Source organism: Phasianus colchicus, chromosome 12 (assembly GCF_987193195.1).
Source record: "Phasianus colchicus chromosome 12, bPhaCol1.hap1.1, whole genome shotgun sequence".
Taxonomy (NCBI): domain Eukaryota; kingdom Metazoa; phylum Chordata; class Aves; order Galliformes; family Phasianidae; genus Phasianus; species Phasianus colchicus.
In genome coordinates, this window is record NC_143447.1 from 19,570,829 (window position 1) to 19,597,887 (window position 27,059).

The 27,059-nt window shown below is 52.8% G+C and overlaps 3 protein-coding genes across 7 annotated transcripts in view; 1 reads left to right on the plus strand and 2 right to left on the minus strand.

Moving 5' to 3' along the window:
• Positions 1–526: 526 nt before the first annotated feature.
• On the minus strand, positions 527–6,886 carry CLN6 (CLN6 transmembrane ER protein). Of its 2 annotated transcripts, XM_031587886.2 has the most exons (7): positions 6,730–6,886; positions 5,567–5,681; positions 4,902–5,000; positions 2,892–3,080; positions 2,718–2,773; positions 2,218–2,340; positions 527–850 (listed from the first exon to the last, which is right to left on the minus strand). In XM_031587886.2, the coding sequence occupies exons 1-7, from the start codon at positions 6,810–6,812 to the stop codon at positions 562–564; spliced, it is 954 nt and encodes a 317-aa protein (XP_031443746.1). In that variant the 5' UTR covers positions 6,813–6,886; the 3' UTR covers positions 527–561. The 2 variants fall into 2 exon arrangements, with proteins under 2 accessions (XP_031443746.1, XP_090005313.1); XM_090149187.1 differs by lacking the exon at positions 4,902–5,000.
• Positions 6,887–8,983: 2,097 nt separating this feature from the next.
• FEM1B (fem-1 homolog B) lies at positions 8,984–15,857 on the plus strand. Its single transcript, XM_031587887.2, has 2 exons — positions 8,984–9,294; positions 12,681–15,857. The coding sequence occupies exons 1-2, from the start codon at positions 9,047–9,049 to the stop codon at positions 14,314–14,316; spliced, it is 1,884 nt and encodes a 627-aa protein (XP_031443747.1). The 5' UTR covers positions 8,984–9,046; the 3' UTR covers positions 14,317–15,857.
• Positions 15,858–17,291: 1,434 nt separating this feature from the next.
• The window catches only part of ITGA11 (integrin subunit alpha 11), a 49,848-nt gene continuing 40,080 nt past the window's right edge, over positions 17,292–27,059 (minus strand). For 2 of the 4 annotated variants that reach the window (XM_090149189.1, XM_031587889.2), the window contains exons 15-30: positions 26,649–26,779; positions 25,839–26,005; positions 25,114–25,256; positions 24,048–24,158; positions 23,361–23,446; positions 22,602–22,809; positions 21,861–21,959; positions 20,944–21,020; positions 20,471–20,560; positions 19,817–19,907; positions 19,623–19,736; positions 19,273–19,359; positions 19,035–19,145; positions 18,836–18,931; positions 18,470–18,583; positions 17,292–18,180 (exon numbers count right to left, since the gene is read on the minus strand). In XM_090149189.1, coding sequence (XP_090005315.1) covers positions 18,109–18,180; positions 18,470–18,583; positions 18,836–18,931; positions 19,035–19,145; positions 19,273–19,359; positions 19,623–19,736; positions 19,817–19,907; positions 20,471–20,560; positions 20,944–21,020; positions 21,861–21,959; positions 22,602–22,809; positions 23,361–23,446; positions 24,048–24,158; positions 25,114–25,256; positions 25,839–26,005; positions 26,649–26,779 — 1,797 coding nt within the window. In that variant the 3' untranslated portion in view covers positions 17,292–18,108. Of the gene's footprint in view, positions 18,278–18,469; positions 18,584–18,835; positions 18,932–19,034; positions 19,146–19,272; positions 19,360–19,622; positions 19,737–19,816; positions 19,908–20,470; positions 20,561–20,943; positions 21,021–21,860; positions 21,960–22,601; positions 22,810–23,360; positions 23,447–24,047; positions 24,159–25,113; positions 25,257–25,838; positions 26,006–26,648; positions 26,780–27,059 lie in introns of all 4 variants that reach the window. The other 2 variants (XM_031587890.2, XM_090149188.1) reach the window with 2 other exon arrangements.

Here is a 27,059-nt window from a genome sequence, read left to right on the forward strand (position 1 = left end):
ACCCCCCCTCCCCCTTTTTTTTCCTTCTTCTCTCTTTTTTTTTTTTTTTGGTGGGCTTGAGTGTTTTCTATAAAAACACTGAACAGACATTACAGCTCAACCCTAACTCATTATTCCCACACATGAATGTATCATAACATGTCCCGAATAAGCAATAAACCGAAGAGCAAGAAGACCACAATTTATGATAATACATCGACATCTTGTAATGCATCACAGAACGGTTGGGTTGGAAGGGACCCCAAAGCCCACCCTGATGTGAGCTCAGCTCTGTCTGCCCACAGCCCCACCAGCAGCCCCCAGTGCTGCTCCAGCACAGCCAATCCTCCCCTGCAGCCCCCACCTCCACGAGCTCGCAGCTCCAGCAGCTGAATATCGCAGGTGGGCTCCCAGCAAAGCCCCCCCAGCTGACAGCATTCACCTTGCAGCCAATGTCGGGCAAAAGATTTATTTGAAATACCTCTACATTTAAAAAAAAAAAAAAAAAAAAAAACTAGATTTTTTTTTAATTTATTTATTCTTTTTTTTTTTTTTCTTTGATTCTCTCTGAAATATCAAAACCTATAAACTCTCCTTCGCTGCGTGGAGGTTGCTCATGTGCAGGGTGTAAAAAGCCCACGGCTCGGGGATGTAAATCACCCCGGGGTATTTCTTCCTGAGGGTTTTGTCGTTCCACAGCCACGCCACCCACACAGCAATCAGAACCAAGGTGATGATGAACGAGTAGAAGAGGAAGAGCCCGTTGCTGTCCAACACCAGCCCTTTGCGCTTCTGGTGCATCACCAAAGCCATCATGGCGAAGAAAGTGAAGATGTAGAGGATGAAGATCTGCCCTTCGGTCACGAGGTACCTGCAAAGCAAAGCGCCTGTAGTGTGCACCCCAAAACACCTACCAGACAGCAGTGTTGTCCAAAAGGTTTGTATTGATGCTAGGAGCCCATTGCAAGCACCCTACAGCGTTTTTTTCTCCATTAAAGCAGCTGTTTGGGTTGGTATTCTCCCTGCTTGGCTCCAAATGGGATACATGGCACTTCTTGTCAGCCCAGAAATTCATTTCTACACACTGTGGAGCAGAGAAATGGCTGCAGTGAGTCCTGAAAGCTTAAGGAAAAGGTTGGGGGGGGGGAGCAGAGCTCTTGCACTTTCCCAGCTCTTGTTTGTGTCTATGGGAAATGGTGAGGATTTGGTTCTTGTCAGTGGTAAATAGTGAGGATTTGGTCCTTGTCAGTGGTAAACAGTGAGGATTTGGTTCTTGTCTATGAGAAATGGGAAGGATTTGGTTCCTGTCCATGGGAAACCTGAGGAACTGTTACCCACGGCTTGTTATACATTTGTTTCCTCCTGCACCACGCAGAACCATGAGTGTAAATCAGGGTGCTGCGCTCATCTGGGAGAGTGCAGAGAGGCAGCAAACTACTGGGGAGTGCTGGAAGCCAGGTGTTGTTTTGGGTACCAGCCCCCAGGAGCCCATGGGGTGGGGGGTACCCATGGATGCCTCCTTGTAGGGAGCTGTGCTGAGGATTGGTCGGGTGCTGATGGATGGAATTGTGCTCAGTGCACCTTAAATTGTTTTCCTTGGAATGGCAGAGACTCAGCCGATGTATTTAAAGGCAGAGCAGCGGGGTAAGTGGGAACTGACCAAATCATCCTGATGATTTTGACGATCAAAAATTAATTTACTGTATGAGAACAGCCTCAGCAGGGGTCAAAGCCACAGGCGCAGTAACTGACAATGAATGGGAAATTGTTTGGCTGCCATCAGGGAAGTTGTCTGGGAAGAGGAGGCTAATGAAAATGAGAAATAAATAAGACCTCTCTCAAAAGGCCATTTAGCCCTGCAGGATGTGTTGGTGTACATCCCTGTGCTCCAGGGAAAGTGGCACCAGGAGCACCCCAACACCATGCAGATCTGTCTGCCCACAGCACGGGGGGGTGGGAGCTCAGGCTGCAGCTGTATGGACCTAGTGCTGGGATTTCTAAGGAATAGAAGAACAGGAAAAGCACGGGATGCCAGCAGGTAGGGCTGGGACAGCTGTGCCAGTGGGGGGAGCAAGACAGTGGGTGCCCGAACACCCCAAGTGGGGACAGGGACACGCAGTGCTGAAGTGGTCCCAGCTCTCAAAGGCTCATTGAAAGATGATTTGATTGGATTTTCCAGCCTGGCACGGGAGCTGCAGCTCTGCCCTGGCACCCCCAGAGCCCCAGTGGGGCACTCACCAGTAATAGAGGCTGCTCGGCCCCGTCAGCAGCAGTGCAGACATTGGCATCCTGCTCTCATCCTCGTCGGGTGTGAAGCAGCCGGTGAAGTATATGAAGAGGATCAGGAAGAAGGGGATGTACCTGGGGGCAGAGGCAGCCTGGGGTGAGTTTGGGGCTCAGAGTCCTGTTTTGTGTCCGTTTCTCCCCCCTCTTCCCCCCACTGTGACCATTCATTAGTGTGATCATCTGAACAAATGAGCAGGGTGGTGGTGGTCGTTGGTTTACATTTTTGGAGCAGAACTGTCAGTGAATCTGCAAAGAGGAGGGGGGAATTGTGCTGCTCTGCTGCTCCCCATGACTGCAAGTCCCCCAAATAACAGGGACTGAAAAAGCTGGCAGAAATGGGCAGCATTTGGAGGGAGAGATCCCTGCAAGCAACCCCAGAGAAGTGCAGCAAGCAGCTCTGCCCCTCAGTGCATCGCTCTGAGCCCTCCAGATCAACCCTGCAAAGCGCTTACCACATCGAGTGACCCAAATACTCATCGTAGTAATACAGCAGCTCAAAGGAATCAATCTGCAATGCAACAGAACAGATTCAAAAGGGCAGAGAGGGCACGGCGCGCTCCGAAATAAGAACAAGCAACGATGATGATGATGATTTTTTAAGCCCCGATATAAAGAAGTGGCTTTACCAGCGTCTCTGGCTTCAGGTTCCTGATGATGGGGTTCTCCCTGACGGACAGGTGGTGCTGGTAGCCACTGAAGATCAGGCGGTGGTTGACGGAGTCGCCCACCAGGTGGATGCTGGCGCCCATCACGAATGTGATGATGCTGACGTACACCATGGACCGTGGCAGCGTCTTTGGGGAGCGCTCGATGAGCTGGCAAAGGAGACACTGAGCAGTGAGGAGGGACAAAGCGATGCTGTGACAAATCCATCCCTCTCCCGCCTTGCAAAAGTCACCCACGCCATGCAGAGATCTGCAGAAAAGCACAGCCTGTGCAGCTTTCTGTTCCCAACATGCGTTCCATCCCTTTTTGGGACGATAAATCACATTTTTGGGCACTCACACCTGAGTCACCGCTCACACTGAGCCACGACTCCCAACCAGGACACCCAGCAATTCCTTCCCCAGACGTGACCAAAAGCATCGTTCACCAGCCACAAAGCAGCAGCTTCTGCCTCCCCTCCCCTCGTGCTTCCAGCAGCCTTTCTGTGCCCTCCAGCGGTGAGAGGGACCTCCCGCACCGCTCCCCTGTGCCGCATCCCGTACAGAGGGTCTGCAGGGGGCTCTGCTGGGTTGTTTGGTCTCCTTTCTTCCTAAGGGAAGTGGATCTCTCCCTCTCTTTCTGCTCCTGAAGTGGAGCGGAATGAGCCCTCCTTTATTTCAGCCCACCCGCTGTGGGCAGGGAAGCCTTGTCCCTCATAGCCTGGGGATGGGGAAGGTTTTAGAGCCCACCAGGGGGAGATACGGCAGTGTTGGGACCCAGCAAACCCCGCGCTGCCAAAGCAGCTTTGCAGCCCTTCGTCTGCACGAACGCAGAAAAGCTCCTTATTTGTTTTTAATTCTGAGGCTTAACTTTCCCTCTCTCTAACTGCTGCCACTGTCACGGGGTTCGGGGAGGGGAGCACTGGGCTCAGGGAGCTCCCATCTGGTGTAGGAAGAAGGGCAGAGGTGTCCTTTAGGGGTACATGGGGTGACTACAGCAGCAAACTGTGACCTATGGAGCACTGAGCTCCCAGAAACTGGCTGTGCCACTCAGCACAGCTCACACTGAGTGTGAAAGTGCCCACAGCCCCACCAGGACCAGGACTGAGCTTTTCTTTCCAGCCCCAATGGAGTTCAATCACTCCCAAACTCAGGAGAGAACCATTTCCATCTCGGGACATAATTCAATTCCTGGCTAACGAAGGTTAAAGTATATTTATAATTGCTTTTTTGTATCTCCTCACTGCCAAGTAGTTCATAGGAAAAGATTCCCAGTGATAGGACAGTCCTTAACCTGAAAACGTAGCTGCAAGATTTGGTGGCTGGATGAATTTGAGCTACAGACACAACTCTAATGCTGAACAGCAAGTGTAATTAAGCACTGAACAACTTGGGAAACCTGCTGCAGTTCCAGCTGCCCCATAAGGTCTGGGTGGTTGTTGTCTTAACAAAGCACTTTGGGGCGAAGAGCTTTGGTTCTGAACGCGGAGCTCAAGGCTGAAGCGACGTGCTTTTACATGCAGGGAGCACGTGAACAAGCAAAGGGATTTCTCCCGGGCTCCGACTTCTGCAGCCTTCCCCTTGAATCAGAGCTTCTGTCAGAGGCTGAGCCATGTGGGTGCAGAATGTGGTCGGACCGGGTTTGTTCCAGCTGACGGCACACGGACGGGAAAGCAGCCTGGCTCCCACGAGCTCGCAGCCACTAAACTGCCTCAAAGCAGGAGAAAAAAACCTCAAAAGTCCCATCTGAGGCTTATGGCCGACGGGTGGGGAATTGCTAGAAAGGTGAAAATAGTTTCCAGAGTGCAAAAAGGTGGGGAGGTGGTCGTGGGCTGCACAGAGGTGGGCACTGCCTCAGTCCTGAGCAGCCGGCATCCTCAGTTCCTTCTGCAGAGCACAAGGAGGGCTCAGTGGTGGTTGGTGAGTGGTTTCACCTGAGGAGAAGTGCCTCTTGCCCTGCTTTTACAGCTGGCAGCATTAAGAATGGTTTACCTTTAGCAGAAGAAACGGTGTTATAACATTGTAAGCCATGTGGAAATAATCTCCAGCACTCGGTTTGTTCAGGGGAAACCACTCCAGCGGCAGGATTATCTGAGGAGAGGGGGAAAAAGATGCATCAGTGCACACCTATGGCTCAGCTCAACATTACCACACCTTGCTTTGGGAGCACTCACAGCCCCACACCTGCTTTGGGATGGGAACAGAGAAGAGCTTGTTTCGGAGCTATGGCTGCTGGCCTGTGGTCTGGTGGCCAGCTCTGCGATGCTTCACATTGCTGTTAATAATGACAGTGGGGAGCTGTTTTTGTAGGGAGCATCCCTGCTGGCACCTTTGGGATACAGGAGCTAAAGGAACAGTGCAGTTGAATCTCAGCTGTGCACTCCTGCAGTGCTGAGAAAGCAGTGAGAAACCCAACAGCAGTGATCTGTGCTAAAGGACTGTGCTGTTCAGGTGCCAGCACTAAAAAAACCTCATTTTTAGGGCAAAGACCCTGAAAAAAACCTCCTGCCACATGCTATGTGGAGAGCAAGAGCCCCACGCTCAAGACATGCAGGCAAAGGGACGGGGATGAGCAGCAGAAACAGCACAGGTGTTATGAAAAAGTAAACCTATGGGGCTGGGGATGCACCAGCACTGCTCTGCCACCCCCAGCTCACCATGGCGATGGGACGGCCGAAGTCCAGCACCCAGTTCTGCAGTGTGAAGTAGAACCAGAGGTCGAGGTGGAACGGGGAGGTCTTGGAGGTGTCCTCGTTCTTTGCTGCCCCATGCCTGGTGGGGACAGAAGGAGAGATCAGCCCCGTGGGGATGGGGATGGCAGGAGAAGGCTGCAGGGCCGCGTGCCCAGCCAGAGCCAGCGCTTTGCTGCTGGGTGGGTTGGGATCAGTGGTGTTTGCACAGAGCTGGGGCTCTGAGCAGAGAAGGCAGCATGGAAAGGTAAAGCATCAGGAATAAAAACCCACACGTCTCTTATGAAGGCTCTCCCCGGCTGAGGTGGGAGCACAAAAGCAGGATGCAAAGCCCGAATGCTGAATTAAGTGCAACTATTTTTAACTTCCGTGCGACAAAACAAAGCTCCCACCACACTTCCAATGCCAAAAAGAAAAAAAAAAAAAAAAAGTGTCATATGCTACGAAAGTACTCAATGTAAAAAAGTATCGAATGCAAGAAAGTATCCTTGCCCGGCGGTGCCCCAGCACGGGGATGGTCGGGACACGCCGTCAGCTTCATTCTTTGATCTCAGGCTCATCCCGTGCCCTGCCCCTGCAGAACCGCCCCACTGAGCCCATTTCTCCAGGCTGCCCCCCGGATTTCACCTCCCTATAGCAAGGGAAAGCAGCTGCTTTAGGGCCAAGGTGCCACGTCCTCTTTTAGGGTGCTGAGAGCAGAGCCCCGAGCTGAGCACGGAGCTGTGGGATGGATGGCGGTACCCCGAGGGTCAGGATGAGCCTGAGAGAGCCGTGGTTCCCTTAAGAAGTTGCAGTGAAGTCGGGGGCACCCAATCGCCAGGGATGCCCCGGAGCACTGCAGCGTCCCGGGGAGCACAGGAGGAGCTGGGCCGGGGGGCTGCGTGGGACCGGAGGGGTCCATATTGATCCAGGGGGCGGTCAGGGTGATGCGTGTAGGACGGGAGCTGCGTGGAGCTGGGCATCCGATACAGCCAGGATGGGCTGGGGCGGGGGGGTCAGGAAGATGCGGGCAGGGGCGCTCCGGGTGATGCTGCGGGGATCCCAGGGATGGTGCCGGGAGCTCTGGGCACGATGGGCCGCTCCTGTATCCGTATCCCTCCCCCACCTTTCACCGTTCCCCTGCCGCTCACCTGCCCGCGTAGAGCGGCCCGGAGGGCTGCGGGGAGCCCGGAGCCGCCGCCGGGAACGGCCGCCGCCGCGCCGAGCCCTGCATGCGCCCGCCCGGCTCGGCTCGGCTCGGCCCGGCTCGGCTCGGTGCTGCTCCGCCCGTGCTCCGCCTCGGCGCTGGAGGAGGGCGGGCGGCTGCGCGGCTGCGGGCGGCGGGACGGGCGGAGGGAGCGGCCGGGGGGAGCCGGGGCTGCGGATCGTCGGAGAGGCTGTAATGGGCTTCGTTATTGCGGCTCTTCGTATTTGTATTCTGTTTATTTTCGTTATTGTTACGTTCGTTGTCGTTTTTATTGTTTTGGTCGTGATTGTTTTGAATTATTTCTTTCAAACGATGATTATTACCGCCTCCATGATCCTCCTGTCCCCCCCCCCCCCCCCCCCCCCTTCATGCACCCTGGTACGGGAAGCAGCCGGCCAACACGCTGCTGCCTCTGCACGCGATGCTGCCCTGCAGGATGAGTGCCAGGGCTGAAATCCACCCCAAAACAGGGAGCAGGCACTGCTCTGTGGGCACGGCATTGCTCTCCTGCCTCCTCCAGCTATCAGAGTGGGGAGATAAAGCACAGAAAACCCTCCAAGCCCACAATCGTCCCCTGTATTCCGCGTAGAAATTTTGGGCAGCTCGTTTTATTTCCCTGTCCAAAGTGTGCTCAGATAATCCTTGCTATTTTTGAAATAGAGGAAGGAGAGCGAGACGATTTTTAACTCCTTAAGTGCTCTTTAGAAATAAAACCCTATTGGAGCTGAAGTCCTCACCCCGTCGAGGAAATGAGATTTGGAAGTGGGAAAAGGCCAACGGAGTACAAACGCTGCTGCACACAATTGGCACAAAGGTGAAACCCAGTGAGTCAGGAGGTGCTGATCACAGAATCACAGAACTGCCTAGGTTGGAAAAGACCTTAAAGATCACAGAGTTCTAAACCTCCTGATGCTGTGCTGCCTTCTGTGTGCACGGCCCTGGTCTGTGCTGCCGGGCTGGGACGACAGAGCTCTCTTTGCAGAGTATGAGGCTGGAATTGTTTGCAGGCTATGCCACAGCTTGTGTGATGATGACTTGTGGTCCTGACAGCACCGAGCATGGCAGGAGTGGCTGCGACGAGGCTGCAGAATGGATCTGGTTTCTCCCTTCGTGGCTGTTCGTGCATTGAGGAGCACGGCTTTTGTTGGGAATGCAAACACCCTGCGAGGCAGAGGGGATGGTGGAGGTAACGGAGAAGAACTCCACTGACACTCACCGTGAACTCATGGCGTTGGGCACAGCTCGGGCTGCGTGATGCTGATCCCCATTGACTGAACACCCCGACCCCTCTCCTCAGGGCTCCTTTTGGTGACTGCCTGCAGCACGGCCGGGCCACGCTGCCATGCATAATGCACGCTGTAGCCTACGCACAGCTCCAGTTGCATGGCTCTCCATTAATTCTTTATTGGGCTGATACCGGATCCCCTTCAGGACAATGGGGCGCAGCAGACGGGCTGCGGGTCGGCGTGGGCCGTCTGTGCTCACGGTGCCCTCGCTCGTGCCAATGGGACCCCAGGCCACACGGGCAGCTCGGGGGATTTTGAGGCATCTTGCTGAGGGCTCGGTGCGGGGCTGGCTCTGCGGGACGACACACGTGTGTGTGCCCTGTTGTGGATGGGCTTGGAAAGCTGCCGGCAACTTGAAGCCACGCGTGACTTCAACCCAAACGCAGCACCAAGGGGCCAACCCCAAGGCCGGGCTGCCCTCGCCGAGCGGGCTGAGGGAGGCCCCGCTACGGGCAGCGGCGCTGGGGGCAGGGGGAACGATGGAGTCCGCAACGCGGAACGTCTGTGCGCGGCTCTCTGTTTCCGGGGGGGACAACGAGGGAGTACGCGCAGCGCTCGCTTCCGGTTTCACTTCCGGAATCGGGGGCGGAGCGGCCGCGAGAGCCCCGTGCCCGGTTCGCGCCCCGTCGAGCCCTTCCGGCGACCCGTAGCGGCGCTCCGCTCCCCCGGCGCCCCCTCCCAGCCCACCCCGCGCCGCCTCGGGCTGCGGGTTCGCGTCCCGGCCGGGGGCGGCGGCGCTGGGATGGCTCGCGGGTGAGGAGGAGGAGGAGGAGGAGGTGGGCGCTGGGGCTGCCCCGCCTCGCCGCCGGGCCCGGGGGGCGGCTGGCCCCGAGAGGGCCGCATGTGCCCCCCGCCGGGCCCCGAGGCAGGACGGAGCGGGAGGCGGAGGGAGAAGCGGCCCCGGCGGCCGCGGGCAGGCCCGAGCAGGGCCGGCCGGGCCGGCGGGGCCGCAGCCGAGAGGAGGAGGAGGCGGCGATGGAGGGGCTGGCTGGGTACGTGTACAAAGCGGCGAGCGAGGGGCGAGTGCTGACCTTGGCCGCGTTGCTCCTCAACCGCTCCGAGAGCGACATCAAGTACCTGCTGGGATACGTCAGCCAGCACGGCGGGCAGCGCTCCACCCCGCTCATCATCGCCGCCCGCAACGGCCACACCAAGGTGGTCCGCCTGCTCCTCGAGCACTACCGCGTGCAGACCCAGCAGACCGGCACCGTGCGCTTTGATGGGTACGTAGGGCCGGCAGCCCGATGCCCGGGGCCCGGCACCGGGCCTGGTGTTGGCGTTTGGATGGGGCTGAGCTGCTGCTGGTCACGGTGTGTCTGAGCCCCGCCTCGGGCCCGGCGGTGGTTTGGCCGGGGTCTGGTTATGGTGCGAGCACGGCCTGTCCTGGCTTTGTCATAAGGTGTCTTGGGCCTCACGTGGTTCTCTTGGAGCATTTTTGTGCCATGAAAGTGACCCAAGGGATGGGAGGCCTCCCCTAAGAGAGAGCTGGGGCTGATCAGTCTGGGGAAAAGAAGGCCCTGGGGGGTGCTGAGAGAGGCCTTTCAGCATCTGAGAAGGAAGGATGCAGACTCTTCAGTGAGGTCTGTGTGAGAGGATAAGGGCAAATGGTTTCAAACTGAAAGAGAGGAGATCTTGGCTGGGTATAAGGAAGAAAATCTGTTACGATAAGACTAGAGAGGCACTGGCACAGGCTGCCCTGAGAGGCGGTGGAAGTCCCCTGCTTAGAGACACCCGAGGTCAGGCTGGAGGGGCTCTGAGCACTGATGGAGCTTTGCATGTTTCTGTTCATTGCAGGGGAGTGGCAGCAGATGGCCTTTAAAGGTCCCTTCCAACTCAGACAGTTCTATGATTCTGTGGTGATTGTCCTGGACATGTCACATTGTGTCCAGGGCCTGCACTGTGCCTTGTCACAGTGTGTCTGGGGTCAGCAGCAGGCTGTGGCTGCCTGCTTGGCATTGCTCAGCTGGTGGCTGGGCTGTTGAGATGGGCATGGCACTGCTGTCCCAGGGGTGTAGCACTTGATGCTCCTTCACCACTTCCAGCTGAGATTGCAGGCAGGATTTTATTAGCCTGGTGGGCAGGTGGCCCCATATGCATTCTGCACTAAAGCAGCTTTTCTGTGACATCAAGCATTCTGTGACAGACCCACAAGTAGGATGAGAGCGGGGTGGTGCCACCTGCTTGCTCCAAGTGAGACTTTTTCCATTCCAGCTCAGACAAGTAGCAGCTTCCTCACTGCTGGGGGCCAGCACGGGGTTGCAGGGAGGAAAATGCGATGGTTTAGGGCAGGAGCTGTGGTGAGGAAGGAGGGCATTGCCCAGGAGCTGGGGTTCGTGGTGCTGTGTGACAAGCAGGATGAATGCTTGTGGTTTGCTCCTGGTCTGGGGGGGGGCGTGGCCAGCTGGCTGCAGAAAGCCTGTTTCTAAATAGATTTTAGTCTCTTAGCAGTGTTTTCCTAACAGCAAATGAGCAGTACATCTGTTCTGTTAGGTGTTGAAGTAGTTCTGCCTGTCCTTGTGTTAAACCTGCAGGCCGCCGTGCTCCCACGTTCCTTTGTTGTCACAAGCTTCATTACCTCTCTTGTTTTTAAAGTCTTTCACAATTCTTGTCAAGTAGTTGCCCATATGTCATTCTTAAAGCCAAGAATTGTGAAGGTCCATTTACTCTTTGAGCAGCTCCAGGTTCAGCAGGTAGCTGGCTGTGTGCTGGCACAGAGAGGAGAGCTCCCATCAGATACTGAGAGGGATCGTCGCGGTCCTCCCGTATCTCTCATCTGGCTCCTGCCTGATGAGCTGCAGTGATGTCTGTGCAGCTCCACCTAACCCACGGGAAGGCTGACTTGCTTCTTGAATGCTGAATGAAGGGGGAGGAACTGGCTTCCCTGTGTATGTGCTTTTTATTCCTCTTTCAGCCCTCTTTTCACAAGTAGAAACTGGTTGAGAATACCTGCTGGTGTGAGTGTCTGTCCTTATTTTAGATAAAAGAGGGCCCTGTGTTGACAGAAAGTGATAGAAGGGCTGTTGTCTCCCCTCTGCTGCTGGATTTTCTCTCATGCTGTGCATTGATGGGATGCTGATCTGCTTGCCAGAGCCTCTGCCTGATGCAGATTAAAGGAGGTGTTGTTTGACTTACAATGGGCACAGTGTGCCATCACCTCTCCCCTGGCCTCAGTAGGAGTCGCAGCCTGGTGAGAAGAAAGGCAGCATGTGATCCCAGATCATGCTTGGCGTTATTTTCATTTTTGTGATAAGGTGGCCCCGAAACCCCCCTTGTTTGGGCTCCAAGCTTTTGACTCGTAAATATGGGCCTGTAGCGCGTTAGTAAATTACCTTGTGTTCGCTCACAGAGCCTACATCCTGATTTACTTCTGTTTTAATAGAAAAGTACTTTGATGTGGTTATGTATGTGCAAAATAAGGAACTTCTTACTGGGAACAAAGGTAGCCACATCTGTTATATAGACATCTCTGCATGCCAGGGCTCTTAAGTGGCCTCTGAAGTGTTGTCTGGAGATGCTGGATTTACAAACAGGCAACCAGCTGTTTCTGCAGAGCTTTGTAAAATGATGAAAATTGCTGCTGAAGCTGAAAGTGAGCCGGTGTCTCCTGATATTTTAATTCTGAAAAACGTGACTGCGTGGACGTATGGAAATAATCAGATATTTCTCCCTCCTCTGTGATCCGGGCTGTGCCTCCAGTGTATATTGCTCGCAGGGTGAACTGTGCTTAAGTGCTGCTTCAGAGATCGAGGGGAATGGAAAGGACATCAGCCCTTGTATTTGTAGTTGCAGAAGGTGCTGAAGATTTAGGAATGAAAATGGCTTAAGGAGTTGTGAGGCTTTGCTGGAGTTAACTCTCCCCACGTTTACGAGTGCCAGCAAGCTGTCTGCAAGGCTGTAATGCAAAGCAGAGCTCTGAATAGGCTCAGAATAGGTTCCTCTTTTTAAAATTTTATTATATTCCTCAAAGTCTGTTTTTTTTTTTTTTAAATCTGGTTGCTGGTCTGCTTTGCATTGTGGTGTCAAGGAATGGGCACAGCAGAAGGGGTGACAGAGAGCACCCCTGTTCTCTGTCAGGGGCAGGGAACAAGTGAAGTGCTGTGAATTTCTTCAGGCAGCCTTGCTGCCAAAGGTATGCTATAGTTACACTGTCATTTGTGCCTGAATTCCAAGTGTTTTTTTGTTTTTTTTTTTGGTCAATATGTAAACTTAAAGATAAAACTTTACCTGTTTCTTTAATGAGTTTCTGGCACGAGGGATGAAAGGAAAGGGAATTGCTGTCGCTGTTCTTCTGGAGATCTCCGCAGGCTGGGGCTGCAGCTTTGCAGGTAGGACCTTCAAAGCAGCCCGGGAAGCGCTGCTGCAAAACGTGGCTCCACCCTTGGCTGCTTTGAAGTTTCCACTTCCAGCATTTCTTCCTGCAGGAGGTCTCCTTGGTAGGTCTCTTGTTCTTTTACTTTGGCTATCCCACTAAGTCTCTTCGCCTTTAGAAACAGGATGGCTGTAAAGTGGTTAGGTGTGTTTTTTTGCGTGGTGCTCAGCTGTCTTTAAAAGATCCAGTTGAAAGAGCAGCCAAACGTTTAACTGCTTGTCGCTTGCTTTCTCTTTCCAGCTTTGTCATTGATGGGGCCACAGCCCTGTGGTGCGCGGCAGGAGCGGGGCACTTTGAGGTTGTCAAGTTGCTGGTCAGTCACGGAGCCAATGTGAATCACACTACGGTGACCAACTCGACTCCCCTGAGGGCCGCCTGTTTTGATGGCAGGTTGGACATCGTCAAGTACCTGGTAGAAAACAATGCCAACATCAGCATCGCCAACAAGTACGACAACACTTGCCTTATGATCGCAGCCTACAAGGGCCACACGGACGTGGTGAGGTATCTCCTCGAGCAGCATGCAGACCCCAACGCCAAAGCCCACTGCGGGGCCACGGCTTTGCACTTTGCGGCTGAGGCTGGCCACTTGGAAATAGTGAGGGAGTTGGTCAAGTGGAAGGCAGCAATGATGGTCAACGGCCACGGGATGACTCCGCTGAAAGTAGCAGCCGAGAGCTGCAAGGCAGACGTGGTGGAGCTGCTGCTGGCGCATGCAGGCTGCAACAGGAGAAGTCGGATCGAGGCGCTGGAGCTGCTGGGTGCCTCGTTTGCTAACGACAGGGAGAACTATGACATCATGAAGACTTACCACTACCTGTACTTAGCGATGCTGGAGAGGTACAGAGACAGTGAGAATATCATTGAGAAGGAAGTTCTTCCACCAATCGAAGCGTATGGAAACAGGACGGAATGCAGAACTCCTCAGGAATTAGAGTCTATCAGGCAGGACAGAGATGCCCTCCACATGGAAGGCCTCATTGTGCGTGAAAGAATTCTGGGCTCGGACAATATCGATGTCTCTCACCCCATTATTTACCGTGGGGCTGTTTATGCGGATAGCATGGAGTTTGAGCAGTGTATCAAGCTGTGGCTCCATGCCTTGCATCTGAGGCAAAAAGGCAACAGGAATACTCATAGGGACCTCCTGAGGTTTGCCCAGGTCTTTTCTCAGATGATACACTTAAATGAGCCGGTTAAAGCCAAGGACATCGAGAGTGTTCTGAGGTGCAACGTCTTGGAAATAGAACAAGGCATGTCCCGCATCAAAACCACCCAGGACACTGACATCCACACAGCCATGGACAACTACGAATGCAATATTTTTACCTTCCTCTACTTAGTCTGCATCTCCACTAAGACCCAGTGCAGCGAAGAGGATCAGTCGCGCATCAACAAGCAGATCTACAACCTGATTCATCTCGACCCCAGGACGCGGGATGGCTCCAGTTTGCTGCATCACGCCGTCAATTCCAGCACTCCCGTGGACGACTTCCACACCAATGATGTCTGCAGTTTCCCAAATGCTCTCGTCACAAAGCTGCTGCTGGACTGCGGCGCTGATGTGAACGCTGTGGACAACGAAGGGAACAGCCCTCTCCACCTCATTGTCCAATACCACAGGCCCATCAGTGACTTCTTGACGTTGCATTCCATCATCATTAGCCTGGTGGAGGCCGGAGCCCACACAGACATGACAAATAAGCAGAAGAAAACTCCTCTGGATAAAAGTACCACGGGGGTGTCTGAAATACTCCTTAAAACTCAAATGAAGCTGAGTCTCAAGTGCCTGGCTGCCCGTGCGGTGCGGATCTATAACATCAGCTATCAGAACCAGATCCCCAGGACTCTGGAGGAGTTTGTGAAGTTTCACTAGGCTACACAAAATCTTTTGTGGTGGTGCTATCCCATGATGACATCAATTGCAGGCGACAGAACGTGCGTGTATCCATGGAGTTGTGTTTCTCTCTTGTTTTGGTTCCTTTGGATTCGGTCTGCAGCCTCTGTTCTCACGTGTATCCTGGGGGGGGGGATAAAAGCCACGTGATTTTCCCATAGTCACATAGATTTTGGTCATTGCTTTTAATTACAAAAATAATCATAATGTTTTCTCCCTTGTTTTCAGAAACAAAAGACAAAGATTCCCCGTGTAAGTGGTGCAGAATATTTTGTTGCAAATGTCTCTCTCTGCTGGTGATGGCAGTTGAATGCTCTGAGTGGTTACATACAAAGGCACCCCAGTGCCCCACTCACACTGCTCCTGAGGTTTTAAAATGTCTCCGAGTGAGGTAGGGAATGGAATTCCCTGGTCGTTACGTGGTTAATGTCTCAGCACACAGAGCAGCCCATTGCTCTTATACCTCACAGTCTTGTAATGCCTTTCAGTTCATGCTGAAGATGTTGGTAACATCTTAAAAGCTTTTAACTTTCTTTTTAATGACTTTCTGAACAGCAGTTATCAACAGCCACAGAAGTAAGGGATGCTCTGTTAGGAAATACAGGTTCAAATTCAAATGTGGTCTGTTCCTCTCGTAACAGCTGAAGTGCCAAGCTCTTTATTGGCAATACTGTGGTAAGTATTGAGTAGCTTTCAAGAACGAACTTGCACGTTGGTCAAAATGAACCAGCAGCATGGTTTCCTTTTATGCAGCTAAGTCCCTCACGTGTAAAGACCGTGCATGGATACCTAGGAAATGGGTAGGGTATTTGTGTCTGTGTGTGTCCCAGCATTTCAATCCGCTTTTCACTTGTTTTGTTTGGACGCTCAACACGCACCTTTCTTGGACTCAAAGTGTGTAGAGCTGCACTCTCAGATTCCAAATGCTGTATCTTCCTAACGGGGTCGTCGTCGCCAAAGAGAGTCTTCCTTCAGAGCGTGATTCTGCTTGAAACTGCTTCCTCCAACAAGCCAGGAGTCTGTGCCTCCCCCAATTGGACTTTGTGAGAATTTTTTCATCATTTTTACTCCTTTCATTATGGAAATCTCTCTTAGAACTGATTTTTACAAAGAACTCTCCTATACCTATAAGGTCTTCTATGGTAATCAGCTGATTGTACAGTGGAACTGTTGCCTCAGACGGTGCTTGTCCTGGCTGGGAGCTGCAGATGCTGTGGCAGTACTGTGTCGCTGGTCTCACCACCTCCTGGGAACTCTGCCATTTTAAAAAGCAGCTTTTTAACCCTCAGATGATGAAAGAATGTTCTGTAGGTTTGTTTTTTTTTTAAACAACTATCCGGGTAGAACTCCAAGGCGAGATTATGGCACACGTTTCTATTTGTATGACAAAATAAATAAACACTGAATGTGGGATTGGTCTGCAGGTAGCTTTTCTGTGCAGCACCAGGAAGAAGAGCAGGGCTTAAGGTGGGTGGTACTGCTGGCATTGGTGGTTGTGTCTCCTCAAAGGGAAGTGCTTTAGAAATACATTGGCTTCTCAAACTGCCATCTTTGCTCTGCTGGAAAATACAAACACCAAGGCATGCACACCTTCATCTGTATATATATATATATATATAGGCAGTGTATGTATGTGTGCATGTGTATATACGTATCTGTGTGTATATATATGGGAGATATATATATATGGGGGTGTATGTATGTGTGTGTGTGTATAGGGAATGTATATATATATATATGTGTATGTGTGTGTGTGTATATATATGGGGTGTGCATATATATCTTTATATAGGGTGTGTATATATGTGTGTGTTTGTATATATGGAATGTGTATGTATGTGTGTGTGTGTGTATATATATGGGGTGTGTGTATATCTATAGAGGGTGTGTATATATATGTGTGTATATATATATATGGGGGTGTGTATACATATATATGTGTGGTGTTTGTGTGTGTGTATAGGTATGCATACAGGGGGGTGTGTGTATATCTAGGTATATGGGCGTGTGTGTGTATACATGAATATGGAGTACGTGTGTATGTATATATATATACAGGTGTGTGGGTGTATGGTGTGTGCACATATAGATGTGTGTATACATATATGGGGTGTGCATGTATGTGCATATGGGGTGTGTATATGTGTGTGTGTATATATGTGAGTGTATATACATATATATGAAATGTGTGTGTATATATGTGTGTGTGTATTGGGTGTGTATATGTGTGTGTATGTATATGAGTGTGTGTATATACAAATATATGGAGTGTGTGTGTATATATATAGATGTGTGTATATATGGGTGTGTGTGTGCATATGTGTATGTATATAAAGGGAGGTGTGTGTATATATGTGTATGTGATGGAGTCTGTGTGTATACATATATGCGTGTGTACATATGTGTATATATATGTGCATGTATACCTATATGTATATGGGTGTGCATGTGCATGTATGTATATTTATAGATAAAGGATTATGTATATGAGTATCTGTGTGTACATGTATGTGTATATCTGTATATGTGTGTACATATAAATACATATGTGTACGTATGTGCATACATGTGTATGTATGTATATTTACATATGTGTATATGTGTGTATGTATATGTATGCATGTGTAGTATGAGTATACATGTGTGTTTATGTAAGTACATGTGCATGCATACGCACATTTATGTGTGTGTATAAGTATAGAGATGTATGTATATGTAAATTTATGTGTACGTGTCCATGTATGTGCAGATGTGTGCATCCAGAGGTACACGCATTCCCCCATTCCTCCCCACCTCTGCAGGCACTGCCTGGTGTGAGCAGTGGTTTGCATGGATGACACAGCTCCAGTACCCCCTGCTCCTGGGAGGAAATCCCACCCACAGCCCCCATCCATGGGGAGGAGCATTCCCCCCTTCCTCCCCCCAGTGGCCCAGAACAAAACAGGAGGCCTTTTGGTTTCCAAATACCATATTTTTAATCCTTTAAAAACAACAAAAAAAAAACCCAACCAACCAAAAAAAAACAATAAAAAACCAAAAACCACCCCGAAAACTTCTTCACCAACCGCCGTTACACGTTGGGCGGCCGTAGCTTCCTTCCCCTCCGTTACCATTAACATCAGCATAAATAAATTCTGCTACGCCATAAAGGAAGAGCGTTGTCGAACAGCACTGCTCCTCTGCTGGGTGCTGAGCACGGCCAGCCACCATTCTGCCCTAAGGTGCTTCGCTCTGCGACTGTTTGTGTTCAGTGCATCAAGGAGACGGCAACTCCAATCCTCTGCCTGCCCCAGCGCTGCCCTGCCCTGCAGACGGAGCCAAACTTTGGGCCTTTTGCCCCTTTTTTGGGGGAAGAGGTGGGACAGGTTGGGCCCTGGGGTTTGACACAGCTCCATGATGGAAATGACAAGGAAATGTAGCTTAGAAGTAATGAACGTGATAGAGGTGGTGCCCACGGAGGTGCTGCAGCCCCATGTTGCGTGCTGTCCCATTGGTGAGCTGCAGTGGTGAGCTGTGCCCAAAGCAGGCTGAAGTTCCTCTCGCTGTGCTCCCATGGCATATAGGGCCACCAAATGGGGGGTGGATGTACGGCTGCTTCTTTGCCACGTATCTTTATGTTTTCTTTTGGGTTTTAGAGGTGTCGAGGCGATTTCACACAACCCCCCCACAGCGCGCACCCTCGTCCCGATGCACCCCCGGCTCTCCCAGCACCGAGAGGGGCGGTGGGCGGTGCGCCCAGGAGGCAGCGAGAGGCCCCCCCCCCCGCCAGCATCACTCCAGCACCGCTGCGTTCCGCTGCTCCTCCGCCTCCCGCCGGCGGCTGCCGCTCTGAAAAAAGCCGAGCTGTAGGGATCAGAGAGAAGAGAAAAACCCCAGCATCACTCGGGCTGGCTGCGGGGAACGCCTCTCTTTTAAAAGGATGTCGTCAGGCGGTTGAAGCCTGAAATGTGAACACAATGGATGTGGGGAAAAAAAAAGAAGAGAGATGCTGTTGTGATGCCCAATAGAGCACCCCAAGGTGTGAAGTTGCATTTTTTTCCCCAGCAGCCACATGAGCGGTGGGAGCTGTGGGCTCAGAGGCAGGGATCCCCCTAGCACATGCCCCCTCTCCCCCCCCCAGGGCACTGCTCACCTTCCAGAGCACCAGCACCAGTAGTGCCAGCAGCAGGAGCCCCCCCAGCGTGCTGCCCAGGATAATCCAGATGGGGATCTGCCACTCCTCTGGCTTGGAGATTTCAAATGTTATCTGGAAGGCAAAGAGCACGGAGATAGATATGCTGGTTTCGGGTGCAGGAACCAGGAATGGAGGTGATGCTGGGGAACGCTGGAGCCACTGGGGACCCAACGTGGGTTGCCTGGAGCTGTTGTGTGCCCAGCATGGGTTACTCCAGCTCTTCTGTCAGCCACCACGCTTTTCCAGCAAGATCAGGACAACCCCAAAGCCACGGGGTTGCATAGGTTTATCCCACCCCCATGGGTTGCCCAGCCCAGGGCTCACCTGGCGGCTGGGATCCTCCTCACGGAAGACAAAGGGGCTCCCAAAGTGTCGCTGGAGGGCAGCATTGGTGGTCAGCTTCAGTGACTTGAACTTCAGCTGCACAAAGAGAGGCTGGAGCTGAGCACTGGCTGTGGGATGGGGAGCTGCTCCCCAGGGGGTGTCCCCTGCAGCCCCACAGCTTTGCCTTTAGAGGACTTACTGCTTTCAGTGACTTCATCCACAGATTGCCACGCATGTGGAGGTTCATCTCCTCATTGGGGGCCAATTTCACATTGCAGTCGATGGAAATGATGTCGGAGTTGCTGTGGTTCTGCAAAGGGGGAATGGGTGGATCGGGAGCATCAGCCCTGCACGCTCTGTGCCTTAACTCTGTCACTGAGCAGGGACAGCCCCAGGGTTCCCCATCCCAGGGTTCCTCTGCAGGGCTCAGTGCCTACCAGGAGCGGGGTGCGGGTCAGGTCCTCCTCAGTGGGTGTGTGGCGGTAGTCGGTGTTGTTCCCCCAGATGTTGCAGGTCGTGTTCTCCTGTGGGAAAAGTAGATGAGGATGGAGATGTGCCGGTGCCACCTCATTGCATCCTGGTGGGAACGGTGGACCTGACACTGCCCTGTCACTCAGAGCTGTCACTGCTGCACCATGGCCTGCAGTGGGGACATCAGAGTGGCCTTGATGTGATGCATGGCACGGGGCAATCCACATGGGGCATCTCCATTCTCACCTCCAAAGCCAATGCCAAGGGGTTTCACCAGGATGGACCCCTCCCTACCTGGTGATGGACCCCTCCCTACCTGGTCCACCAGGAACTCAGTGAGGAGCAGGAGGCGGTTGCCAGCCCTGGTGGCCACGGGGACAGTGAGTTTGATGGTCACCCCCTCCACGGGGAAGAAGCCCAGGTTCTGCAGCTGAAAGGACAAAGGGTAGGGATGAGGGATGGGAGGTGAGCAGATGGTGACACGGGGGTGGGATGCAGTCAATTCTTTACCTTGAAGACGCAGTGAAAGGGGGGACCGATGCTGTCGTATCTCTCCAGGGAGCTGTTGGATCTGATCTCATAGTAGTCCAGGCTGGATGTCCTGTGGTGACAGAGGGGGACAGAAAATGCACTCATTAACTATCAGTAATGAAGTGGATTTATTTTCTCTGCCCCAGAGCCTCTAGTGTTAAAAACAAACAAACAAACAAAAAAACCAAACCAAACAAACAAAGAAACACACACAAAAAAAGAGTGACTGAAGGTCTAGAAAACCTTTCTGGAATCACAGCAAGCAGTGCCAGAGAATGTGCTGCTTGAGTCCACGTCTCATCTTGCAATCAGGTTAATAAATTATCAGCTGTGCCTGCACTCCCTCCTTGCTTTGGACAGAGGACACGCGCTGCTCTAGCAGATGCCCAAAGCTTTCCATGCACACTCTTTTGCTTGGAGAGAAGACTGCAAACCACACAGCTGCCAGCCCAGGTGCAGCTTTACAGCCTCAGCACAGGCTGTGACACATGCTAGGAACGTTGTTACCTACAGAAAGCTGTTTTATCCCCATGAATAATTGCACTTAACACAACACAGCTCCCTCCTTGCTTCTCCCTGCTGATTTTCCAAGCAACGATGCAGAGCCCCCCTCTGTGCCCCCCTGCCCCACACCTGGTGAACAGCAGGTCGGCCTCGTACTTCAGCTGGAAGTTGAGGTGGGCAACATTGTCCTCTTTGGTGCTCTCCTTCTCCTCGCTGTCACTGAAAGAGAAGCAAGGCACAACGTGAGCAGCTCCCAGGTATTTTTGTTGTGGTGCGGGGTGCAGGAGTGCAATGGGAAGGGGTGCACTTCTGCTTTACAGCCAGAGCACAGAGAGAAGCAATTCTACTGCAGAGCTGGCATCAGCCTGAAGCCATAACTGTGAGGTGGAAGGTTGCACACAGCAGTGGAGCAGCCCCATGGGCACTGAGCAGGGGAACACACAGCAATGGTGTTTCCATGCAGTTCTTCCCCACCTGGACGCAGCAAACAAAGCACTGAGCAAAGCACCGCAGGGCCCCTCCCCACTGACCCCCCCAGCAGAGAGCTGCAGGCAGAAGGGAAGCGATGCTGCAGCCAGCAAGGGGGTGCAGCTAGCATTAACCTGTTGGCAACCAGGTAGATCTCCATGCTTTGCAGGAAAACTGACTTGCTGAACTCAAAATCCAGGCGAAAAGCCACCTGTGGGTATTGGGAGACAGCGTTACATGGGAAAAACCTCTTGCACCAGTGGGGGGATGCTGCAGGGCACTGCACAGAGACCTATTTTCCCAGCAGGGAAAGAGGCCGTGCTGGGGACGTGCAGGATTTGCTCCCTTCCTACGATGTGCTGCATTTTTCTCTCCGAGGCTGGAGAACAAAGCAGCCCCTCAGGAAAGGGCACTGCTGGGGGGAGCAGTGCAGGACTGCAGTGCACATCTGCAGCGTGGGGTCGGCCGGTGGGGCTGGGAGCCAATGGCAATAACATGTGATGTGTGTCACATCTGTGAGCCATGGCGATGACCTCAAGCTGTCTGGGACTGCACAGCTGATTATGATATTAAAGCTCCTGCTGCTCGCCGGCCAAATTTCCATCTCCAGCTTTGTCTTTGTCTTGGCAGGACCAGGGCTACCTGATGCCATGCAGATGCGTTCTCAACCCTTGGAGGTCATGGGGAGCTTCTCCCCGCTCGCTCCCAGCCACAAGCATCCAGAACGCCCTTTTGGGAGCTATCAAGGTGCCTGGGGTTCTCCTATCACTTCCAGGCTTTGACACGGTACAGCTTTGGCCAGAGCTGGGGGCTGAAAAGGTTTTATGGAGGGCAGCTCAGTGAGGTGTTGCTGTGGGAGCGGGCAGGGAGCTGATTGCTCTTGGTTAATTTGAAGCAGGAAAATGCATGGTGGAAAGTGAAGGTGGGAAAGTTGGCTCCTTGCCTTGGAATTGGAATCGTGATCGTGGTTGGGCTGCAGAGCCTACAGCTGGCTTTGGGGCTGGGCATACCTGGCCCCCTGAACCAAAGGTTTCTTAAGGGATGGCATTACCTTGGCTTTGGCACGGAAAAAGGGGTAGCTCACATTGCAGACCCTCTTGTTGGGGTGCTTCTCTTCGGTCGCGCAGTCGATGTTGATGTCTGTGTCATCCTAAAGTGGGATGCAGAGCAGCTGTGATGCTGGGTTTGGCTGCAGGCACCACCTCATGGCCATGCTCCTCATGAAGCGGGCAAACATCCCTCATGAGAGGGACATTTAACTAATGGGCAAGGAAAAGCCTCCCCATGCACCACTGCAGGGGCAGCCCCCCCATACATCTCCTGGAGAGCAGCATTTCCAACAAGCCCCTTTCAGCTTTCCCATCTAAATCCTCTTCCAAAGCTTAACTACAGTGCTGAATGAATGGAACTGATTGTTCTCGGCACCGTATTCAAGATTTTCCTATGCTTCCCTGTGAACTCTGAGCATCAGGAGATACTGTCCTGCACACTGACCAGATGAGAAGTAGTTGTTAATCAGCACAGCTCAAGGATTGGGTCCCTGCTGTCTGAACACCTCCAGCTCTTTGGGAAGCTCCAAGTTTCCAACAGCCCCCACACCTCTGTCAGCAATCTGCTCATTTCTGAGCCAGGTGCCCATGAAACAGAGCAACCTTTTGATAACCTTGCTTGAAATGACAAACACTGTTGTAGTTCCAAAAGAAGGAGCTGAAGAAGCACCAAACACCGAGGAGCTACACATACAGGGCGTAGGGCACCCTCCTCCCAACCACCAGAGCTCCCAGCACCGCACCTTGGGGATGAGGCTGGCGAACTGCAGGTTCCTGGAGAAGGAGATGTTGAGCACAGTGCTGTAGGCGTTCTCACCGCGGTTCTCCAGCATTGCCTCCACAGCCACCCTCCTGCGGGTGCTCTCAATGATGAAGACAGAAGTGTCGAAGGAGAGGCTGAAGGCAGAGCAGGCGGGCGCTGCACGGCGCAGGGCTCTGCTGCAGAACTCCCTGCAGGGCAGGGGCAGGATGTAAATGCCATGGCATCACTATGTCACATCCCTGGGTGTTGCTTTCTTTTTTTTTCTTTTTTTTTTTTTTTTGCAAGAGCAAGCAAAGCCCTGCAGCCTTGCTGGGGGACATGTGTTCCAACACACAACCTCAAAAGTGATTTTCTCAACAGATGTCATCTCTTTACCACCGTGAGCTCAGCACAGAACCCATTGCCACCCACGTGAGGAGAGGCCCAAGCCCCCCGAGATGACCTTTCAAAGCTCTTTAAGGGATCAGACATAGCATATAATTATTTCTGCTGTGTGAGTCAAGCCTGGCATTTACCCCCCTGTTATTTTCTGATTTGTCTCTGGGGCCCCCATCACCATGGCATCGGATAGGAATTATTTGGAAATACACCAATCCATTCCCGGCTGAGAGTAGAGATGCTCAGGGAGTGGAGCAGGACTGCTCTGCTCTGTGCTCTGCCAACCCCATGCCACCCATACTGGGAGCATCCAGGTGCTCGGTGTTGGGCTGGGGAGCCAGCCCTGGCACGGCCAACTCACATGGCACTGGGCACATCGCTTCGGGCATCCAGGACCAGGTCAGGGACACAGTGCTCATCCTCATTGCACCCGTTCCAGAAAGGGACCTGGTGGAGACAACAAGAACAGACCACTGATTGTTCTGCCTTGGAGAGCATTAGGCTGTTCTGACCACAGGAGGGATGGGGGTGGCTGCCCCAGGGTAAGGCAGCAGATGCTTCCTTTGGGGATAAGCCCACTGACCACTAAATTAGACTTTCAATTCCAACTGCAGACAGCAAAGTCCTCGACAGTCACCAGTCCCACCCAGCTTCCAGTACTGCTGGGCAAGCCTAACCATGCCTGGTGTGCATGCACCCTTCTGCAGCTAAGCTCACATGGGTAACATTTGCTTAAAACCAGGGCTATCATGGATGCACACCCCCACAGTGGAGCATCTCCAGCCAGAACTCCCAAATCCCATGGCAAAATTCCCTAGGAATAAGTAATAGAAACACTCAGCATCTGGTGCTTTGCCGAGTTGCAATTGCTGGGGGGATTTTCATAGAATCATATAAGTATTTGAGTTAGAAGGGACCTTTAGAGGCCATCTAGTCCAACTCCCCTGCAAGGAACAGGGACAACTCACAGTAGACAGCAAGGATTCCTTGCCCACACCATTTCAGACACCCCACTAAGTGATGCCCTGCGTGAGGATGCTGCACGTACCGAGACCCGGAGTGAGGTGGGCCAGCCATCATCCAGCACAGGGCCGCTCTCAGGGTGCTCCAGCTCATAGTCAATGGAGAATGTCACTGGTTTCACATAGTCAGCTGTGTCCTGCAGCAGACAGAAAACAGTGCTGGGGAGACAGGGCCACTGCTTGTGGTGGCATGGGTGGATATTTTATGAAACAGGAGTTTGCAATACAGCGTCCTTTGCGCATCATCCTCCCTCTCTAGCTAACCCTTATCTAGGGGCAGGGACACTGCGAGCCCTGTGGTGCTGAGCAGCACCCACCCATGTGGACATCCAGTGGTGCAGGTGGGGGCTGATCCTGAACTGCCCTGGGGTCCATTCCTGGAGCTCATCCAGGTGGTGACAGCACACACATTACTGCACCTCCACAAATTCCCCCCATGCCATGCCCCAAACACATGATGTGCATGAGGCTGCTTCAAAGCATGATGATGCTTCTGGAGCTAAATCCCAAGCTCCATTTCTAAGCTCCATCTCCAGAACCAAAAATTTCCCAGAAGTTCGTGGCAGTTCAGGCTGGGGTTTGGGGCCAGGCCAGTCTGGCAGCCTCCTTGGCCTCCAAAGAATTCTCATCATTTGCTGGGAATGTTTGAGTTTGGCCAGATTTGTGCATCAGCTGCTCCCCACGCACAACATCAAGGATATTGCCGGCTCCTGTGCTTGGGGAGGGGACCACGAGGTTCGGGACGCAGCAGATAGGAGCAGCAGGGGCTGAGTGGCTTCCAATGGGAAAAAGTGAACTTGCATTGACTTTGGAGTGGGAGAACCACCCTATCCAGGCATGGAGTGCATTCCATCCCCAAGAGCAAGCTGGAATGCAATGCAGCTCCATGACTGTGACCCATCATTGATGACATCAAAACCAGTGCAAATAAACCCAGGCTCAGCAACCAGGCTCTTTCCCAGCCACACAGAGCCCTCAGCCACCACCCTACGGATGCACGCTGCTGCATCAGCGCTCTGCACAAAGGGGAAAGCATCCTCCCTCCTGCAGATGCAGCCCAGCAGCAGGACCCCAGCACAGCCCCCCACTCACCAGCACATGGAAGCGCAGCGTCTCGCAGTGCTCCTGCCCTGCTGGCAGCACCAGTGCTTGCTGTGCATGCCGCTCACCACTCTCATCCAGCAGTGCCCGCGGTGCGTACCGCCGCTCGTCGATGGCCGCCTCGTACCTCAGTGCTGCAATGGAAGCGTTGGGTTACGTGCAGGATACCCAGATATTTAGCTAACACACTGACACATTGACCTATAACTGCTCTGGAGGTGCTGCTCCCCGGGTGTGCTGTGCTCTCCCAGGTGCACTACAGCAAAGCAACTGAGTGTTCTCAAGTGGTGCCAAGCAGGACAACTTTACACCCAGTATGCGGGGAAGCAAAGAGTTGGTGGCTCTTGAGCTTTGCTCAGGACCAGCTTTTTCCCCCATCTGGAGCACCCTTTGAGAACATTTGTTGCCAGCTTTGGGGCTGAGCTGCTCTCACCCCCCACTGAGTCCCAGGCACTGGGGTGGATGTGGGATCACAGCAGCGCGGTGCTTTCAAAGCAGAGCGCTCCATCAGTAAAGCTGCTCCGAGCTGATCGGAAGTGTGCACATCTGGAGTGCAGATGTGTCCTGCTGCTGCAGCACAGAGCAAGAGGAGCTCTGTGGGACCACGCACGTCCCGTTGTCCTGTTGGCTGCAAAGCAGTGGGACAGCTGTGTCCTGGGGCAGAGGTGAACAGGGAGCTCCCTAAGGAGCACATGAGGGTTCTGCCTACTGCTTACCCACGCTGGCTGTCTGGAAGTGGGCTGAGAGGAAGATGGCAGTGAAGCAGACGAAGGCTGTCATGCAGGTGGCATCCTTCCCATTGCGCTTACAGTCCTTGGTGAAGATGTTAATCTTGGGGGGCTCAAAGCGGATACTGGCATTGATCTGGACAACGCTGCGGGACCTGAGGGGCGAGCAAGTTACTGCAGCATGGAGCACCTGTGCATGACCACAGCATCCTACAGAAAGCCCCAGACCTCTAGATTCACCCTTTTCACACTTTTTTCCTCAACATTGAGAAGACCAAAGGCAGCATGCAGACCTGCTCTCAGCTCAGCTGTGTAGCATTGGAAGCACAGGGTCTCCTCTCTGCATTTGCCCCCTGCTTATGACAGCAGAGAGTGTGAGAGCAGGACTTGGTGCCTTTCATGCACACAAGTGCTTCTGCAGCCTCAGGGGGTGTGCAAGTAAAGCGTTTCCACTGGGGCAGCTATCTATGTCCTAACAGCCCTAAGGAACCTCCCAAGTATTAATCAGTGTTTGAAATTATTTTTGTCTTATTAAATAAGAGTAGGAAGAGTCCGGGTATCATCACAGGTGAATACACTGCTTTGAAATTCCCAGGGAACTAACGGTGAGAGTCCATGTATAACATCCCTGATGTTCTTTTAGGACTCAACTGCATGTGGAATCACAGAGCCCTACCAGACTGAGGATGTTATTCTGGAAGGATGGGGCAGGATTTTGGGAGATCATTTTCCCCTGAAAACATGAGCACATTGCAACGGACTTTGGGCAGAGAACAGTGCCAAATGAGATGGACCAACCACAGCACCACAGCGTTCCCCAGGGAGCCGACAGCCAAGTCTATGAGCCCATCCTCATTCAGGTCCAGCTGTCCATGGACACTGCATCCAAAATACATCAGGCCTGGTCCGAGGTCAGCAGCTGCTATTCGCTGAAAAGCAAAAGGGAAAGAAACCAGCCTGGTTGTACCTCTGCAAAGTCAGCATTTGTGAAGGTTGGGTGTTCATGTGAGCGTGGGTGCACCAAGGTTTGCCGTGCCAGCTCCCCAGGTTACTGGGGACACCTGTTCCCAAGTAATTACATCAAACTTGGTTTGTCAGAAGATGTGAGAAGTTTCCCTTTGGAGACATGATCCAAAATCTCTGAATGCTGAGCGTGCTCTCCATACTGTGCATTTGTTTTGCCTTGGGCCCACCAAAAGAGGAAATAAC